Source organism: Thalassophryne amazonica, chromosome 18 (genome assembly GCF_902500255.1).
Source record: "Thalassophryne amazonica chromosome 18, fThaAma1.1, whole genome shotgun sequence".
NCBI classification, from domain to species: domain Eukaryota; kingdom Metazoa; phylum Chordata; class Actinopteri; order Batrachoidiformes; family Batrachoididae; genus Thalassophryne; species Thalassophryne amazonica.
The window spans coordinates 52,310,071-52,330,338 of record NC_047120.1 but is presented as its reverse complement, the minus strand read 5'-3'; the positions used below and the strand labels follow the sequence as shown (position 1 = coordinate 52,330,338).

Sequence of the window (20,268 nt, the reverse complement as noted above, 5' to 3'; positions counted from 1 at the left end):
CACAATCTACTTCTTTTGGTCATGACCCAACACTCATGACCATAGGTGAGAGTAGGAACAAAGATTGACCAGCACATTGAGAGCTTCACCTTTTGGGTTAGCTCCCTTTTCGTCACAACAGTACGGTAGAGTGAATGCAAGCAATACTGCCCCTGCTGCGCCGATTCTCTGGCCAATCTCATGCTCCATCGTCCCCTCACTCGTGAACAAGACCCCGAGGTACTTGCCCCAAGTGAAGGAGTTAAGAGCATTAACATCCATCCATCCATCCATCCATTTTCATACCTGCTTACTTCAGTTAAGGGTCATAGGGGGGCTGTAGCCTATCCCAGCAGTCATAGGGCATAAGGCGGGGTACACCTTGGACATGACGCCAGTCTGTCGCAGGGCTCAACATTAATACTCATTCAAAGAACAAAATTCTCTCCTTTACAGACTCACTTTGACTGATGAACTGACACCAGGTTAATGGTTCTGACTTATACCATTTTGGTCTATAACTGCTTTAACTGACTGTGCATCCTCATACTCTTCATCTGCCTCTGAGGAGACTGACTGTGATTTTGCATATGTATGTTAAATTTTCATTGTATAAATAAAGACTGAGTAAACACACTAACCACTGCTGTTGATTTGGCCCCATCCTGTGGACCAGCACGTGGTGTTGGTGTTGAACTGGCTGGAGTTACTTGCCAGGCAGATCGGTCTGACGTAATTGGTGAAGTTGACTGGGCCCCCGAGTTGAATCAGGGCAATGTCATTGTCATACCTTGATGGGTTGAATGAAGGATGTCTAATGAACTTGGAGATGAGGTGGATCTGCGTATGATCACTTGGGGTAGCCAGATTCACTTGGCCCATGACAACAAGCCACCAACTGGTGTTTGATCTGCACATAAAATAGACACAAATAAGTGAAATCATGCAATGAGTGGAAATTACAGTAACGTATCATTATTTGGCAGGTTTGTGATTGTAAAGATCAGTTCTTCTTACGTTACACGGCAGTGAGCTGCAGTGAGCACCCACTGGCTGCTGATCAGAGTCCCTCCACAGACATGAAAGCTTCAATTGCTGGAAATAATCTGAAGGCTGACCTGCCAGGGCCATGATCCAGCTGATGCGTTTACCCCACCCACAATTCTTGAGCTCAGAGGTGCCACTCCACATTCTGAGAGAATGTAACCAAATATATGTGTTAATGACTGTTAGTGATTTTCAGTCAGATGGTCAACCAGCAACATCTTTAATAAACTACAATGTACACTATATTGCACTTTATACAACAGAAAGGGAAAATAAAACAGAAATTCAAGAATAGACCGAACGTTGCTGTGGATGGAGCCAAAACGTCTCTGTGGTACTACATTGGCTGACTCAAACCGTGCTTCAAAGCCCTTTGAAACCTTTTAGACACCTGTTTCAAACATTGATCTCGGTCCACATGAAAAGGAAAACATCACATTATTGAGGTGAAATACAAAACAGAATGGGAAAGTAAACAAGAATTAAAGAACAGATACATGTGGCTGGGATGGTGCCAAAACTTTTCTTTTGGTACTTTGGCAGATAGCAGCTGATATTAAGTGCATACTGCCACCTCCTGTTGAGGAGTGTGCACAGCGAGTTAGCAGAGTCTATTTCATGGTCTACCTTTGTCTGCCTCTCTTCTTCCCTTTTTGAACCTCTTGTGTGTAGTTTGTTTGTTTTCCCTCCAGATGGCGCACTGCAGAGCCAAGGAACACCTGCAGCTCATCTTCTCCTCACAGCTGACTCACATGAGCGCTTGATCAGGAGCCGGTGACTTAGATCCCGGCTCTGAGCTCAGTCTTGGCCAGAGTCTTTGTTCCGTGACCCTGACTGGCTGGATTCGGCTCTTCCGTGAGCCTTCCATGATGAATCCATGTCAGATATTACACATCGTCATTCCTGCCACTTCCATGCACTCTGACATCTGAGCTTCCCGTAGCTCATTTCCAGGTAACCTGGCGATCTCTAATTTCTGTATTAGAGCTCATTGATCCTTTTGTGTTTCCACACACTTTCCTGCCTGGCCTCCACGCTGCTCTCTGCACACTCCACGTCACTTTGGAACTCATTTGCTCTCTGCCTATGAAGCGCACAGCTCTGCCCATGTTCAGTTAAGTTCTTACATGTCTGTGAGAATTTGTTCTCACGCTGCTCCTGTTTGTGACTGTGCATGACTAAGAGCTGTTTCCAAGACCTAGTACCAAGAGCTGTTTCCAGGAAGTAATTTCAAGAACCGTATCAGCTCTGATGCAGAACAACAAAGAAGTTTCCAAGTAGTTTCTAAAGTCAAGTCCTGCCTAATTGGAACTGCGTCACAAGACGTGCAGCACCTGACCTCTGACCTCTGAAGATAATTCATCAACTGTGAACAGTTCCTGAAGAGAGAACCTTATTTCCTCGACATTGAACTTTTTTCCTGGACCTGAGAACATTCCTGTTTAAGTCTTCATTGAACTGTTTGTTGGTTAAGGCTTCCAATGTTACAAGTGCAGTCACTCACCTGTGCTCTCCTACTTCCTCGTCGCAAGGACGAGGAAGCAGGAGAGCGAGACATCTGAGAGCTGACATTTGCCGTTTGGTATGCTTATGTATTTTGGGTCAAAGATGAACACCGCTAAAATGGAATCTTTTTGGAGAAATTACAGATATTACATAACAGTGAACAATGGGCATTGACAATTACATTCTGGACTCACACGCCATTTCAAATCATTATAGAAACTTTGCATAATTTATTACCACCCTTGAAAAATGCCAGCTGCCTATTTTATAAACACTACCCAATCTAGTGCCTGTGGATCCCCGCAGGTAATGTGCTAGTGAAATAAATAATAAAAGAATTGTCACATTTTATATCTACGTATTGTAAGAGCCACAACTTTAGGCAATTTAAGTTAAAGTTAAATATGACGCAAACTTAATATTTCATTATTTCATGTTGTATTTCATGTCCTTTTGTTATCTTAGGCCATGAATAATGTTGAAAATGTTAAAAACATTAATATTATTTGGTGTAAATGGGACTTTGCTGGATTGTGTACGTAAGCTTTCATCGGAGGGGCTGGGAGTAGATTTGCTGGGAAAAATGGAGATCAAATGTGTGCACGGCATACTCACCGGACATGTCACCCATTGAGTATGTTTGGGATGCTCTGGACCAGCGTATACGACAGCATGTACCAGTTCCTGCCAATATCCAGCAACTTCGCACAGCCATTGAAGAGGAGTGGACCAACATTCCACAGGCCACAATTGACAACCTGATCAACTCTATGCGAAGGAGATGTGTTGCACTGCATGAGGCAAATGGTGGTCACACCAGATACTGACTGGTATCCCCCCCAATAATACAAAACTGCACCTTTCAGAGTGGCCTTTTATTGTGGGCAGTCTAAGGCACACCTGTGCACTAATCATGGGGTCTAATCAGCATCTTGATATGGCACACCTGTGAGGTGGGATGGATTATCTCAGCAAAGGAGAAGTGCTCACTATCACAGATTTAGACTGGTTTGTGAACAATATTTGAGGGAAATGGTGATATTGTGTATGTGGAAAAAGTTTTAGATCTTTGAGTTCATCTCATACAAAATGGGAGCAAAACCAAAAGTGTTGCGTTTATATTTTTGTTGAGTGTATTATATTCCAATTCTAAGGTGGAACGATGCCAGTATACAAAGGTATATCTAAGGGTATTTCAAGAAATGTTTGCTAAACGACAGTTTGGCCGATAGTCAAACCTCTGATTGAAGAGGAACAATGCCGGTTCCATCCTGGTAGTGGAACAACCAAGCAGCTCTTTACTCTCACAAGGATCCTGGAGGGTGCATGTGTTTTGTGGACTTGGAGAAGGCGTATGATCGGGTACTCTGGGAGATACTGTGGGAGGTGCTGCGAGAGTATGGAGTGAGGGCGTCCCTTCTCAGGCCCATCCAATCTCTGTACTCACAAAGCGAGAGCTGTTTTCGGGTGCTGTGCAGAAAGTCAGACTCCTTTCGAGTGGAGGTTGGCCTCCGCCAGGGCTGCGCCTTGTTACCAATCCTGTTTGTTTTATTCATGGACAGGATATCGAGGTGTAGTCGTGGGGAGGAGGGTTTCCTGTTTGGTGGGCTCAGGGTCTCATCCCTGCTTTTTGCAGATATGTTCCTGTTGGCTTCTGCGGCCGGTGACCTCCAAGACTCACTGGAGCGGTTCAGAGCCGAGTGTGAAGCGGCTGGGATGAGGATCAGCATCTCTAAATCTGAGGCCATAGTTCTCAGCAGAAAAATAGATGGATTGCCTACTCCGGGTTGGGAATATGGCCTTGCCCCAAGTGAAGGAATTCAAGTACCTCGGGGTCTTGTTCACGAGTGAGGGGAGGATGGAGCGTGAGATTGACCGGAGAATCGATGCAGCAGGGGTGGTATTGCATTTGCTGCAGGGGCGTAGGTTTGCATATGGACCATAGGGACAAGTCACACCAATATTTTGGGATGGCAAAATAGACCCTACCAACATTAGAATTTTTTTTATATAACAAAACCATTCACTATTTTTTTGCGAACTCGATACTATAATTTTAGTCGTCACGTTTTGTGTTTTCGATGTGCCAGAGTGACAGCGTTACCCATGTTGCAATTTCATTAGCTCACGTTCTTCTCACATGGACGTAAACAAAGCGCATCTCGTGGCAGGTAGTGCTTAATTTGTAAAGTGGGAGGTCCCAGAGCGCAGAGGATGGGTGGCTCCGGTGCAGTGTTGCCAGATGTACGATAATTATCGTATTTGTACGATAGTTTTGCCCTCTGTACGATGTACGATCAATAAATGTACGATCAATAATGGGAAAAAATCCAATATGTACGATAATTTCAGTTGGTTGCCCAAACACGCATCTCTCTCTGACACCCAAGAATCATTTTGCAGGTGTTGCACTCAGGCGGCATCAAATGCTGGCTTTGGGCGACCGGGACAGTCATTTGAAAGCCCGCCCCCTCTCCATACAAAGTAATGAGTTCCCATCCAATCTTTACCGTGACAGGAAGATTCCCCAACCAACATCTTTTTTTTTTTTCGAAACTTTATTTCAACAAATGCAATAACAAACGAACAAAACACAAGAGCAAAGAGATATACAAGAAGAATAAAAAAAAGTTAAAGTTCCTTATGGAGGTGTCAACATTTTTTTCTGTGTTCAACAAAATCTGCACAAGTGGCCATGATGACGACAGCGACCTCGAGGTTGAATTCGACTCTTTCTAGTCTGGTAATTAACACGTTTGTGTCCCTTCACAGAAAAAAAATATCTTTCTAGTCTGGTAGTGCATTTGCTTGTGCATTTGCGTTCTTTTTGTGCCATAGTTTCCCCATTACTATAATTACTGTTTAAAAATGTGACATAAAATTCTTTGTAAATTAAAAAAAAAAACGCTAAAATAGCTACGTTGTATGCGTTTTGTTTGTGTACGATAATTTCTCCCAAAATACGATAATTTTGAGGTTTTGGTACGATAGTTTCATATTTCATATCTGGCAACACTGCTCCGGTGCAGAAAAACAAGAAGGGCGGGGCTTGCGAACAATGCTGTGCGCCACACTTAAAATAAACTGCACACCCACACAAACACGCACGCACACCTTCACAAATGACACTAACACCCTGCCTTTTCCTCAAAAATTACTACATTTATGTTTGCTGTCTGTCTCTGTACTTTTCTGTCACTTTTGTGCTCTTTTTCATACTTTTCCCTCGTTTCAAAAGTCACCGAACGCACTTTACCGTAATATATGCAACATATAGCATTCTGTTGGAAAGCACGGGTTCTTGGCTTGCTGTCAGTGTTGAAATTTTTCAGCGTGAGGGCTTACATGAGAACTTACGGTAATGAGAATCAGCGGCGCACTAGTGTGAAACTTCCGTGTTTTTCCTCTGCGTTATGACATCACAGGCTTACGTTTACCGTAATACACCATATATATCATTGGAAAGCCCTTTTTTTTGTTGGCAAATTAGGTTGCCAGATACCTACAACTGCATTATTGATGAAGAGAATAGATTATACATCTTGGTTGCAAAAACTTTTTTTTTTTTTGTTAGCTCCACAAGTATTTTTTTTGTTGTCTTGTTCTCTCAGGTGTAGGCCTATAGAATAGATTCGTGATTTTGGGTGCAATTTTGTTATTTAAGCTATTTGTTTGTTTGCCTACACACTTAATAATGTAAATAAAGTGTTAAATTATTCAACATTATGTCGTCATATGTTATGTATTATGCTGTACTTGTGCGTCTAATGGTATGAGTGGGTTAGGGGGTGGTGGTGGTGCGCAGGGGGGCCGGGTGGGGGGCGGGGGGGTGGTATTGTCCCTACCAAAGCTGAGACCAAACCTATGCCCTTGATTCGCTGTGTCGTACTGTTGTGACGAAAAGGGAGCTGACCCAAAAGGCGAAGCTCTCGATCTACTGGTCAATCTTTGTTCCTACTCTCACCTGTTGTTACTGTCTTGTTCGTGCTGGGGGTTTTGTGAGTTCTGTTAAGATTTGAATCTTATTTATATATTTCCTTTGTGCTTATTGGATATTTTGTCTCAGCTGTTAGCAGTGATGCCGGTAACGCGTTACTTAGTAACGCGTTACTCTAATCTGACCACTTTTTTTTTAGTAACGAGTAATCTAACGCGTTAATCTTTCCAAATCAGTAATCAGATTAAAGTTACTTCTCCATGTCACTGTGCGTTACTATTATTTTTCATTATGGGTCGATAGCAGCATTAAACTTGGTCTGTGGGCAGGAGGTCGGGGTTCGACTGAACGTCCCACTTTAAGCGAGCTGTGAGCTTTTCATCCACGGTTTTTTGCAGCTGCTCGACTCGTCGTCTCCTCTTAAAGCGCGGTGATCAGCACACCTGCACTGAGCTTTACAAAGACATTTTTATACTTTTTTCCTCCTTTATTTAGAATTCTGAGCTGAGCCGCTCCGTATCTGCACGTTAAAAACAGCTGATCCTCCGCGACGCGTCAACAACTAACACTATTTTCCACTCAAATGCACCTAAACTCTCTTTCTGAGGACCACATGATGTGAAAACACAATAAAACTTCTTACCTGTAAATCTGGTCACGTTTTCTGCATAAATAAATGTTATCCATTCTTTGTGCTCAAACGCCAAAGTAGGGGCGAATCTAGATGGAATGGGGGCGTGGGGCAGGGATGTGCCCCCCACAACACCCCTAGATTAAAGGTCCAGTTTTGAAGCCTTTTTTTTACTACAACTACTAATACTACTTAAAATAATATTAATTTCGACAAGTAAAATATTTAGAGAGAATTTAAATGTTAGAAAAATGCTAGAATGAATTTAATAGTTACATTTATAAACAATGTAGGTTTGAAATTGCAAGTTTTACGGTTACAGTGCTGTCAACAGTTAAATATGAGGTCAAGAAAGAGGTCTTTATTTTACTTTTTATAAAACAAGTATTTATTTTCATTGAAGTCAAGAAAGGGTGACTATAAAGTAAGTTTTGGCAAAACAGGTATCATTGTCATGTTGACGTGGGTTGTTGTCGGCAGCTGGGGAAAGTAACTAAAAAAGTAACTAGTAATCTAACTTAGTTACTTTTACAGTTGAGTAATCAGTAAAGTAACTAAGTTACTTTTTCAAGGAGTAATCAGTAATTGGATTACTTTTTCAAAGTAACTGTGGCAACACTGGCTGTTAGTGTCTGTCAGGTATCCTGCCTTGTGTGCTTTTACCTCCCTGCTTTGTTGTCTGTGTTGTACATGCTGTCTCCACCCTTAACCATATCTGGTGTGTCAAGTTGTTGTTCAGCTTGTGTGCTGTGCACAATGTCGCTGCCATATCTGGTGTGTCAAGTTGTGGTTAGGTCTGTTCTGTCAGTTGTCATTTAAATTCTCCACAGTTTGTTACATGTCAAGTCTCTTTTGTCTGTCTCCTTCATTTGTGATAAAACACCCTGTTGCCTTCTAGTTTTGCAATGTTTGTCACACTCTCTTTTCTGTGATCATGTCTTTGAATTTTTGTGAGTCTCTGTGTCTGGTTGTTTGTGGTTATTTCTTTTGTCTCTCAGTTTGATCACCTTGGTGTTTAGGTCTTCATTCAGAATGAATTTTTATGTTGTAGATTCACTAGTCATTTGTGTAGTTCATGCTTCAGTCACCTTTGCTTATGTTGGTTCTTCTCTGTCGCCCTCTTGTGATTTGTTCTTTTATTACTACTTGTTGCAGACAACTCTGATGTCACACGTTTCCAGTTACCTGTGATTACCACACATGTGCAGTTATGTGTTTGTGTATTTAAACCACACCCTTGTCCTCTTTGCTTTGTGGGCTCATTGTGGTTTGTTACCTCTTTCCTGTGTTGCCAGTGTTTCCTTCCAGTTGTGAGTATTTGGTTAAGTGTTTTCGGTCCTTTTTGTTTTGTATTTTTGAATACTCCTGTCACCTTCCTAATTCCCTGTAACGTGTGAGGTTGGACTTGTACTTGTATTTGCACTACCATAACACTTATGGTCATGAGTGTTGGGTCATGACTGAAAGAACTAGATCTTGGGTACAAGCGGCCGAAATGGGCTTCCTCAGGAGGGTGGCTGGTGTCTCCTTTAGAGATAGGGTGAGAAGTTCGGTCATCTGTGGGAGGCTCGGAGTAGAGTCGCTGCTCCTTCGCGTTGAAAGGAGCCAGCTGAGGTGGTTTGGGCATCTGGTAAGGATGCCTCCTGTGCACCTCCCAAGGGAGGTGTTCCAGGCACATCAATCTGGGAGGAGACCCCGGGGAAGACCCAGGACTAGGTGGAGAGATTATATCTCCACACTGACCTGGGAACACCTCGAGATCCCCCATTCAGGTGGTCAATGTGGCAAGGGAAAGGGAAGTCTGGGTTCCCCTGCTGGAGCTGTTGCCCCTACGACCCGAACCCGGAAAAGCAGTTGAGTGAGTGAGTGAATTGGATAATAGCTCGTGTCACTGAGGTCATTAAAATGTCAATTTTATGTTTGATTTTGTGCAAATTATGCTATGTCATAAAGCATCATTTTGTACAGATTAAAAATCATCATAGGCAGCGTCTGTATTTGGCAGCATGCATCTATGAAATCTTAACCAATTCACATAAAACATCAAATCAATAAGTAATGTGATAATTTGGTGGTGTTGTCTTCTTTAACGTGTATGCAGCGGTCTGATCTCATATGGAGACAGTGCTTCAACACAAATGGGGATCAGTACACTTTGGCTTTTAGGTTCCTAGTTTAGAAGAAAAAAAATAAGTGAACCAATTCCATTCTTCCAAAATTTCAGTATGGAGTAATGCAGCCTGGTTCACTGTTGTATGCCGTCTACTCTAAGCGCCCCTTACACAGTCTATGCTCACACACACAGCAGGCTCATCCTGCCTCCTGTAGGAAGCACGAGAGAGGGACAGAGGCAGCGACTGGTTGGTGACTGAGCTTATAGAAATGAGGAGAAACACACAAAATTGTGACAATCTTATTTTAAAAAAACAATTTTTGAATGTTTTGAATCAATGTTAAGGATAAGAATCACCACATACGCAGGACATCCCTGTGCATTCTTGAATGCATGTCTTGAGGACGTGGTGCATATTAAATTGTTGATTTTGCATCAGGACGGCATAAGCGTGACATAAAATTCTAATAAATAAAAGGCAGCTGTATGTATGTATATATGTAAGTCTGTATGCCCACCATCTGTCACATCCAACAAAAGAAGCATCATAACATTTATTTTGTGGGCTGGAGTGCATGAATGCATGGATTGCTTATATGCATTTGTTGAAATAAATTTATGAAAACATAGAAGCACTGTATTATGAACTCCATCCAGTTACCTATTTTAATTTATTAATAAACTAATAAAAGCAAAATCTAAGTGAAACTGTAAAACTAAATGTCACTGGTTCTCTTGTGACAGTTCCTGAGGCTGCTGTAATTATGAGCTACTTCTAAAGTAATAAGTTGGTGGTGTTGTCTTTTTAGTTTGTGCTTTTCTCTTGAAGGTGATTTTTTTTTTTTTTTTTTTTTTTTTTTTTTTTTTTATGGACTCTCACTGCCCTCCACTGTTATTCTGACATATTGTTTAATAAAAGACATAATTCCTCTGTGTACTTGTGTTGCACTGAGGTTTAATCTCCTGAGCTGTGACACTAAAAACTATCAACTATCATTCTTCTTGAGAATCAGCATCTGTGTGATCTGTGGATATAATGTTGAAACCTGTGGGGATGCCCTGCCGGGGAGAGTGATTCTCAGCAGAGACTTGCTTCTGTCTTTAAGAGCCACAACCCATGGTTTAATACCACAAAACATCCCTACTGAAATTTTGGCGAGGAAAGCCAGTCCAAGGAAAAGGGGAAGATGGGGTGGATTGAAATGCAGATTGAAAAAAATGAATCTAAACAACCGTAGGAAACTACTGGCTTTTACCGACAGTGCTTCTCTCGAACATGCAATCCATGCGCAATAAACTGGATGAACTGGAAGTGTAGATTCAAATGAACAGCGAGGGAAAAGAGACTTGCATTCTTGCTCTAACTGAAACGTGGCTTAGTGACTCTGATCGAGAGGAGCTGCAACTAGGAGGGTTTGGAAGTCCTTTTCAGCGTGGAGGGGGCATATACATTTACGTGAACCAGCGTTACTGCAAGACTGTTGTCGTTTGTGAGAAGATTTGCACTCCTGACATTGAGCTACTCGTCGTCTCGCGCCGTCCATTCTATCTCCCGAGAGAATTCCAGCAGCTGTTTGTCACTGTTGTGTACATACATCCAAGAGCCAATGCTTCCGCAGCAGCTCACGTGATCGCTGACGTCACGCACAAATCGGATACCATCTCCCCCGACGCTCCTAAATTCATTCTTGGGGATTTTAACCACTGTCGCCGTGAGAAAACACTTAGAACATATGAGCAGTACATACCTTGTGCAACTACATTAAAAAACACTAGGGCAGACCTGTCCTCCTTTGGTGCCTCATATCACAACAGTGTGTCTTATGCAGGGGCGTAGGTTTGCATATGGACCATAGGGACAAGTCACAACCAATATTTTGGGATGGCAAAATAGTCCCTACCAATATTTAGCATTTTTGTTTATATAACAAAATCATTCACTATTTTTTTGCAAACTCGGTACTATAATTTTAGTCGTCACATTTTGTGTTTTCGACGTGCCAGAATGACAGGGTTACCCATGTTGCAATTTCATTGGCTCACGTTCTTCTCACATGGACGTAAACAAAGCGCATCTCGTGGCAGGCAGTGCTTAATTTGTAAAGTGGGAGGTCCCAGAGCGCAGAGGATGGGTGGCTCCGGTGCAGTGTTGCCAGATGTACGATAATTATCGTATTTGTACGATAGTTTTGCCCTCTGTACAATGTACGATCTATAATGGGAAAAAACCCAATATGTACGATAATTTCAGTTGGTTGCCCAAACACGCATCTCTCTCTGACACCCAAGAATCATTTTGCAGGCGTTGCACTCAGGCGGCATCAAAGACACACCACACACAGGGCTTCTGCTGGCTTTGGCCGCCCGGGACAACATCATTTGAAAGCCCGCCCCCTCCCCATACAAAGTAATGAGTTCCCATCCAATCTCTGCAGGACAGGACAGGAAGATTCCCCAACCAACATCTTTTTTTTTTTTTTTTTTCGAAACTGTATTTCAACAAATGCAATAACAAACGAACAAAACACAAGAGCAAAGAGATATACAAGAAAAATAAAAAAAGTTCAAGTTCCTTATGGAGGTGTCAACATTTTTTCTGTGTTCAACAAAATCTGCACAAGTGGCCATGGCATCGGATGACGACAGCGACCTTGAGGTTGAATTCGACTCTTTCTAGTCTGGTAATTAACACATGTTTGTGTTACTTCACAGTCTGGTAGTGCATTTGCTTGTGCATTTGCGTTCTTTTTGTGCCATAGTTTCCCCATTAATATAATTACTGTTTAAAAATGTGACATAAAATTCTTTGTAAATTAAAAAAAAAAACGCTAAAATAGCTACGTTGTATGCGTTTTGTTTGTGTACGATAATTTCTCCCAAAATACGATAATTTTGAGGTTTTGGTACGATAGTTTCATATTTCATATCTGGCAACACTGCTCCGGTGCAGAAAAACAAGAAGGGGGGAGGGGTTGCGAACAATGCTGTGCGCCACACTTAGAATAAACTGCACACACCTTCACAAATGACACTAACATCCTCCCTTTTCCTTAAAAAATACATTTATGTTTGCTGTCTGTCTATGTACTTTTCTGTCACTTTTGTGCTCTTTTTCATACTTTTCCCTCGTTTCAAAAGTCACCGAACGCACTTTACTGTAATATATGCAACATATAGCATGCTGTTGGAAAGCATGGGTTCTTGGCTTGCTGTCAGTGTTGAAATTTTTCAGCGTGAGGGCTTACATGAGAACTTACGGTAATGAGAATCAGCGGCGCACTAGTGTGAAACTTCCGTGTTTTTCCTCTGCGTTATGACATCACAGGCTTACGTTTACCGTAATACACCATATATATCATTGGAAATCCCTTTTTTTTTGTGGCAAATTAGGTTGCCAGATACCTACAACTGCATTATTGATGAAGAGAATAGATTATACATCTTGTTTGCAAAAACTTTTTTTTTTTTTTGTTAGCTCCACAAGTATTTTTTGTTGTTGTTGTCTTGTTCTCTCAGGTGTAGGCCTATAGAATAGATTCGTGATTTTGGGTGCAATTTTGTTATTTAAGCTATTTGTTTGTTTGCCTACACACTTAATATTATAAATAAAGTGTTAAATTATTCAGCATTATGTCGTCATATGTTATGTATTATGCTGTACTTGTGCATCTAATGGTATGAGTGGGTTAGGGGGTGGTGGTGGTGAGCAGGGGGGCCGGGTGGGGGGGGGGGTGGTATTGTTCCTACCAAAGCTGAGACCAAACCTACGCCCTTGGTCTTATGTACATGCCCATTTTTAGACGGGTAAAGCGAGAGGACAAAACTGTCAAATGCTGGTCAGAGGACAGTATTATTGCACTTCAGGGCTGTTTTGAGTGCATTGATTGGGGCTGGGGGTTTTTTTTGAGGGGTGCAGTGATATTAATGAATTATGTGATACTGTCTCTGCTTATGTCAATTTTTGCGTAGACTCTGTAATTACCACAGAGTCTGTGACGAAATTCCCAAACAAACCCTGGATAAGGAAAAGCCTGAAGGATGTCATAAATAGGAAGAAGAGAACCTTCTATTCTGGAAGCCTCACAGAACTGAAGGAAGTGTCTAGGGAAGTTAAGAATAACATCAGGAAGGCAACGTGGGAATACAAGACAAGAGTTGAAGCTCATTTTAGTAGTGGGGATATAAGAGAAGCCTGGAGGGGAATTAAAACTATGGCCTCACTTAATCAGTCCCAATCAGATAAAATAAATTTTACATTAGCAGGGATAAATGACTCAGAGTTGCCTAATGCACTCAATGGGCCTCATGTATCAACGTTGCGCACTTATGGCGTAAATTTACGGTGTAAATTTGAAGTACACCAAAGTTGCCGTGACATGTATCAAGCAGTGCGCACCTGCCCATTTCTGGCATACGCCTGACATGACCTTGATAAATGCGGCAGGTGAAAACAATCATAATTATAATAAACACGCCCATAAATATTCAGACTCCGCTTCAGACACACCCTCATTTTACGACATGGAAGCCAGGTAGACGGCAAAGAAAAAGAACTCCACCAATCACAACGCGTGCCAATAGAGCATCAAAAGCGGCCGTCGTAGTATAATCAAAAAAGTGTTACAGTGGTCCCTCGTTTATCGCGGGAGTTACGTTCTAAAAATAGCCCGTAATACGCGAAACCGCAACGTAGTCGGCGTTATTTTTTACAATTATTATAGATGTTTCAAAGCTGTAAAACCACTTTATACACTTTCTCAATCAGGCATGAACATTTTCTCACTTTTCTCTCGTGTGTGTGTTAGTAGAAAAATAAGACGAAACTGTTTTCAGGCCCAAACATTTGTTTGAGAAATAAAAATAGAACGTTTTCCTATAAATAATTATGATGGCTTTTAGAACTAACAAATTTAATTTTAACGATCAACGTACGAGGTTGGACACATAAATTATTAATAGTGACTGACCAGTATTTCACAGTTTCTCTGATCGCGCCTCTTCGTCCTGACGGCGCGCCTTTTTCCACTCACACCTCGCTGCAGGTGTCTGTTTCTGAGTGACGACACAGTTATGAGTAGTTGTTGGTGCTCTTTTTTCTTCTGGGCAAGAAGATTCTTATAAACAGACATGCAGACCACAATGCACTGTACAAAAAAAAATCATGCAAAATTGGACTAAAAACTCCACGAAACGGCGAGGCCGCGAAAGGTGAACCGCGTTATAGCGAGGGACCACTGTATTCTCTTTTCACATGTCAATAATTCTTGACGTGGATATTTGCTCACTCAAGACACACCTAATTTTTCAGATTTCTTTATTTTTAAAATGTATTTCTTTATTTATTTTATTGTAACAAACGAATGGAGAAAACAAAACCTGATTGCAGCACGGGCGAACGGAATGATAACACTACAGTTGTAATTATCAATTTCATTGTCTAAAACGATCACACCACATAAAGTTAAGCTCAGTGCTGCTCTGGCTCCAGGCTCGAAGTCTGGAGAAAAATGCGAGCAGTGCTTTCTTTGCAGTCAGCGCTGTGGCCACTGATCGTGCTCGACAGACCAGCAATCCCGCAAAAGCGGGATTTGTATTGATTATTATGTAGTATAATCAGGAAAGTGTTATTTATGTAACATATGCATTGATTTGTATAATGGCACTGTTTATCATGTTGATCATTTTCATTTTTATGTGGATTTCAGTGCTGGTTCATTTTGGTGTATAATTTACACCACCTCTGGACCTGGTGTATATTTTCAGCGCAGCGTACACCAGTGACCACACTGAAATGCCAAGTAGCGCAGCCGTTTTGGCGTACACCCCATATACGCTTAAATATCGCCATACGCACGTTGATACATGAGGCCCAATGTATTCTTTTCTAGATTTGAAAAATCTGACTTCTTAGAGGATATTGTTTCTCTCAAACAATCTTTTGCTCCTTCAATGGACATTGACATTAGTCAGGAGGAGGTGGGTGCTCTCCTCAGGAAGGTCAGCACTAGGAAAGCATGTGGACCAGATGGAATCTGTGGGCGCACTTTACATCACTGTTCTGATCAGCTCAGTGGAATCATGACCCAGCTTTTTCAAATAGCTGGGTGATTCTTAGACTACGGGCACGTATTATGTCCTTTGATCATATTGTATGGAAAACAGAAAAAAGGGGAAATTTCACACTTTTATAGTTATCTTTACAATGAAAGTGTGTTAAGAAATTTGTTCTAGTAGTCTATGATGACTTTTTAACCTTTTTTCAGCATCATTATACGCAAATATTGCCGTTTTGTGCTTGTCCCACACCCAGACTTTTGATCTTCAATGATAAAAATGAATGGTAAAGAAACATTTTTTTCTAATGTTTTAAAATATCAGTAAAATAATCAAAACATAATTGGGGTATTCAATGTCATATAACTGTTGTGATGTTTTTAAACAAAATGTAGTTGTCCCACACTATTGCCGTAATTTCCACCACAACATTAATGTCCCTTTAAACAGTTTGTATGAAAGATTGTTTGGGTAGTTTCTATGGAGATAAACAGTGACATCAGAGCACATGTATATAGCGCCAAATCACAAACAGTTGCCCCAAGGCGCTTTATATTGTAAGGCAATGGTGTGGTGGAAATTACATTTACAAGGCCAATAGTTCCCGTAGTTAAAGAATCACCCACACATATTCAAATATACAAACGTGAATGTCTATAAACCCAGAGAATATATTCACAAGAGTTTTAGGCACTGGAGTTTAATGCTGTTGTCCTGATCAGAGTGTCTGAAATGCATTCTCCTGTCGTGAACATACTGAGATTACCCTATCACCCATAATGCACTGCTGGGCACAGCATGCCCACACTAAAACCTTAAAAATTAGTGCATTACTTTAAAACTGAAACATATATCTGACATTTTCACTTTATAAAACTTCAGAAGTGATGTTAATTTAAATAACTTGTCTGAAATAAGTTTGGTTAAAATTTGAACCATAAGTTAAAAATGTATGCCTCTGGATGGCTTGGGTGATATTGGCTGCGTATCATTATGGGTTTAAAAGAAATTTGTGTGTGTGAGAGAGAGACCGGTTCTCCTTTGCTTGCAGAGGATAGAGTTTTTTTTTTTTCTTCCTAAAACCAGCTCTTCTCTGTTTGCAGAGGATAGAACTACACATCTGTTCACTTTTGTTTACCATGTTATCGGTCTAAAAATTATCGGTAGAGATGGGATTTATGGCTCTTTGGGGGGATCCGGATCTTTATGGCTCGTTCCTTTCAAAGAGCCGTTCAAAAAACTGGCTCATATGGCTTTTTTTTTTTTTTTTTTTTAAGTATTTTAGGCTTAATTATCAATTTCTGCCATGTGTGCATTCGTGGTGGTGCATGCTGCAGCACTTTGCCATTACAATGCATTCTGGTTAGAAATTCCTAGCGCCATTTGTGACATAAACTGATAATTAAGCCTAAAAATATTTTTGGATATTTGATTTGATATTTTTTGATTTTGAAAGTTTTTGTATTGCACATGTTCTTTTTTCTATTCACTTTAAATCTGATATCACAGCCATTATCAACCATTATCTGAGTTTGAATTATTTGGAAATACTGATTATAACCCCATTATAATATGTTGAAAAGAATTTTCTGAGAGTGGGTGACTTTTTCCTCACCGTGTGCGCGTGTCGGCGTGGCGCCGCTTATTTTCGTGCCACAAGAACCCCCCTCCCCCCTGAAGGAGTACTCATGTGTAGGGCTGTCACGATTAGGAATTTCTGGAGACGATTGTCAGACAAATAATTGCGATTGACGAATATATTGTCTATTTTTTTTTCCCTTCTTTATATTCTACTATCGTAGTACAAGGCAACACAACTCTTTAAGAACGTTTGGCTTCTGTGAGTGGAGAAACTGGAAATGGTCAACATTTTTATCTTCTTCTGATTTGTGGTGAAATTGAAATTTCACCACAAATCTGAAATTGTTTCTCATCCGTCACATTTTGTTCTTAAACACTACATTCAGCTCTAGATTGAACAAATAAATACCTTTGGCAAATAACAGCTGTTAAAGTTCAGAGTTCTCATATGCTTTTTGTGATCTGTGCGTCTGAACATCACTGCAGCTTCAGGTTTTTTTTTTTTTTTTTGCTCAGTTCATTCATATATTCTCATTTTTTAAATATGTTTTTCAAGATATTTGACCGTGTATTTCATCCCATGATCTCATAAATGCAGTATACAACGCGCACACGGTGTGTGAACAGGGCTCTAACGGCAGAATCACACCGGGAGAGAAGTAAAGGCAGCTCCACTGTTTTGTGTTTTTTAACATGTTTACTCGGGTTAAAATCCTCTCTCTGCTCCGCGCTCGCTGTGTGCACGATGGTTCTCAGACTGTAACGTGTCATGCCTCTATTCAGGAATCTCCCTCCCCCACCCCCCCTTGCAGTCTGCACAGCCTGTTGACTCCGCACGTACACACACAAACACACACACCGACAGCTCCTTCTGTAAACACCGCATTTTAAACAGCTTTTAAGAAGACAGTCACTGTTTTAATCGGCCGTCTTATCCAAACGGATCGCTCCTCAGCCTCCATGTTATTGTCCTGCCTTAAGATGAGAGCGAAACAGAGTGAGCGAGGCTGCAGCACAATGACGTCAGATTCTGAGTCGTTTTATGCTTTGTGAATAAAATAAATAATTTGCGGTAATCGCGAATATGAAAACTAATCGCGATTGGCAAATATTGCAATAATTATTTGTGACTGCCCTACTCATGTGAAGGCACATGCTGCCTGTGCCCCTCCTCCCATAGCTGCTCTCTTTCAAAGGGGGGTGGATCCACAGCCGCAACCGCAACTGGATGTTCGGGGAGCTGTGTGAAACAAACACGCATGGAAAAAAAAAAAGAACGACAAAAAGAACGGCTCCCGCGCAGCCGCGACTCGGCTCCCTTCGTTCATATTAAAGAGCCGTTCAAAAGAATCGGCTCGTTTGCGAACGTCACAACACTAATTATCGGTCAAAAATTGGAAGATAATTAGTCCGATAATGGTTTTCAAAGTTATCTCAAAAGATAATCCGATAATGAAAGCTTTATCTTTGATAATTATCGGTTATTGGATTATCGGAAGTGTGCCCACCACTGAAAGCAGTGTACTTTGTGCACCAGAAAATCCAAGAGTGTAGCCAAGATAGCGTCAGCTAACCTCTGATGAATATGGTAACCATTCCTAAGATTCACCCAGGAATAGAATAATGAGCTACAATTCACAGCAGTTACACTGAAAAACTAACAGAGGTATTAGACTGGTAGTAACAGTAATAAAAGACACAATTAAAAAATAGCTACAACAATGGCTATATGTCCTCAAAGGAGGCTGTTATCATTAACATTAACATAATTATGTAATTAAATCCCATGATACCCAGCTTTATCTATCCATGAAGCCAGAGGACACACACCAATTAGCTAAACTGCAGGATTGTCTTACAGACATAAAGACATGGATGACCTCTAATTTCCTGCTTTTAAACTCAGATAAAACTGCAGTTATTGTACTTGGCCCCACAAATCTTAGAAGCATGGTGTCTAACCAGATCTTTACTCTGGATGGCATTTCCCTGACCTCTAGTAATACTGTGAGAAATCTTGGAGTCATTTTTGATCAGGATATGTCATTCAAAGCGCATATTAAACAAATATGTAGGACTGCTTTTTTGCATTTACGCAATATCTCTAAAATTAGAAAGGTCTTGTCTCAGAGTGATGCTGAAAAACTAATTCATGCATTTATTTCCTCTAGGCTGGACTATTGTAATTCATTATTATCAGGTGGTCCTAAAAGTTCCCTAAAAAGCCTTCAGTTGGTTCAGAATGCTGCAGCTAGAGTACTGACGGGGACTAGCAGGAGAGAGCATATCTCATCCGTGTTGGCCTCTCTTCATTGGCTTCCTGTTAATTCTAGAATAGAATTTAAAATTCTTCTTCTTACTTATAAGGTTTTGAATAATCAGGTCCCATCTTATCTTAGGGACCTCGTAGTACCATATTACCCCATTAGAGCGCTTCGCTCTCAGACTGCAGGCTTACTTGTAGTTCCTAGGGTTTGTAAGAGTAGAATGGGAGGCAGAGCCTTCAGCTTTCAGGCTCCTCTCCTGTGGAACCAGCTCCCAATTCAGATCAGGGAGACAGACACCCTCTCTACTTTTAAGATTAGGCTTAAAACTTTCCTTTTCGCTAAGGCTTATAGTTAGGGCTGGATCAGGTGACCCTGGACCATCCCTTGGTTATGCTGCTTTAGACGTAGACTGTGGGGGGGTTCCCATGATGCACTGTTTCTTTCTCTTTTTGCTCCGTATGCATCACTCTGCATTTAATCATTAGTGATCGATCTCTGCCCCCCTCCACAGCATGTCTTTTTCCTGGTTCTTTCCCTCAGCCCCAACCAGTCTCAGCAGAAGACTGCCCCTCCCTGAGCCTGGTTCTGCTGGAGGTTTCTTCCTGTTAAAAGGGAGTTTTTCCTTCCCACTGTAGCCAAGTGCTTGCTCATAGGGGGTCGTTTTGACCGTTGGGGTTTTTCATAATTATTGTATGGCCTTGCCTTACAATATAGAGCGCCTTGGGGCAACTGTTGTGATTTGGCGCTATATAAAAAAAAGTTGATTGATTGATTGATTGACTACTTAGGCAGCATGCTTTTTTTTTTTAAATTGTACAACTGCAAACAATTACTTACCCTGAACACTGGACTCTATAGAAAAGATATACAGGCATAATTAAGTAAATTATAGGTTCATGCTGGTGGTTGAATAAAGAAACATCATATTGCAACTAAATAACTAAATAAATAAAAATCCAAGCTCCACCTGTTAGGATCTACAATATATCAAACTTTTACATATGTAGAAACCAGTTTGTGGAGTACCAAGGCATGGTATATCTTGTCAGAAGAAGGAAAATTATCATTAGCATTATTATTATCACTTAATGAAGTGAACCCACTGATTGAAATATAAATACATTGCACAAAGATGATGGTATGTGTGCATATA

At 41.0% G+C, this 20,268-nt stretch overlaps 1 protein-coding gene across 1 annotated transcript in view; it reads right to left on the bottom strand.

Annotated features, from left to right (window-relative positions):
- Positions 1-1,226, bottom strand: part of LOC117530594 (polyserase-2-like) — a 34,598-nt gene extending 33,372 nt beyond the window's left edge. The window contains exons 1-2 of the mRNA XM_034193482.1: positions 997-1,226; positions 621-889 (exon numbers count right to left, since the gene is read on the bottom strand). Coding sequence (XP_034049373.1) covers positions 621-861 — 241 coding nt within the window. The 5' untranslated portion in view covers positions 862-889; positions 997-1,226. The remainder of the gene's footprint in view (positions 1-620; positions 890-996) is intronic.
- Between the last annotated feature and the right edge of the window lie 19,042 nt (positions 1,227-20,268).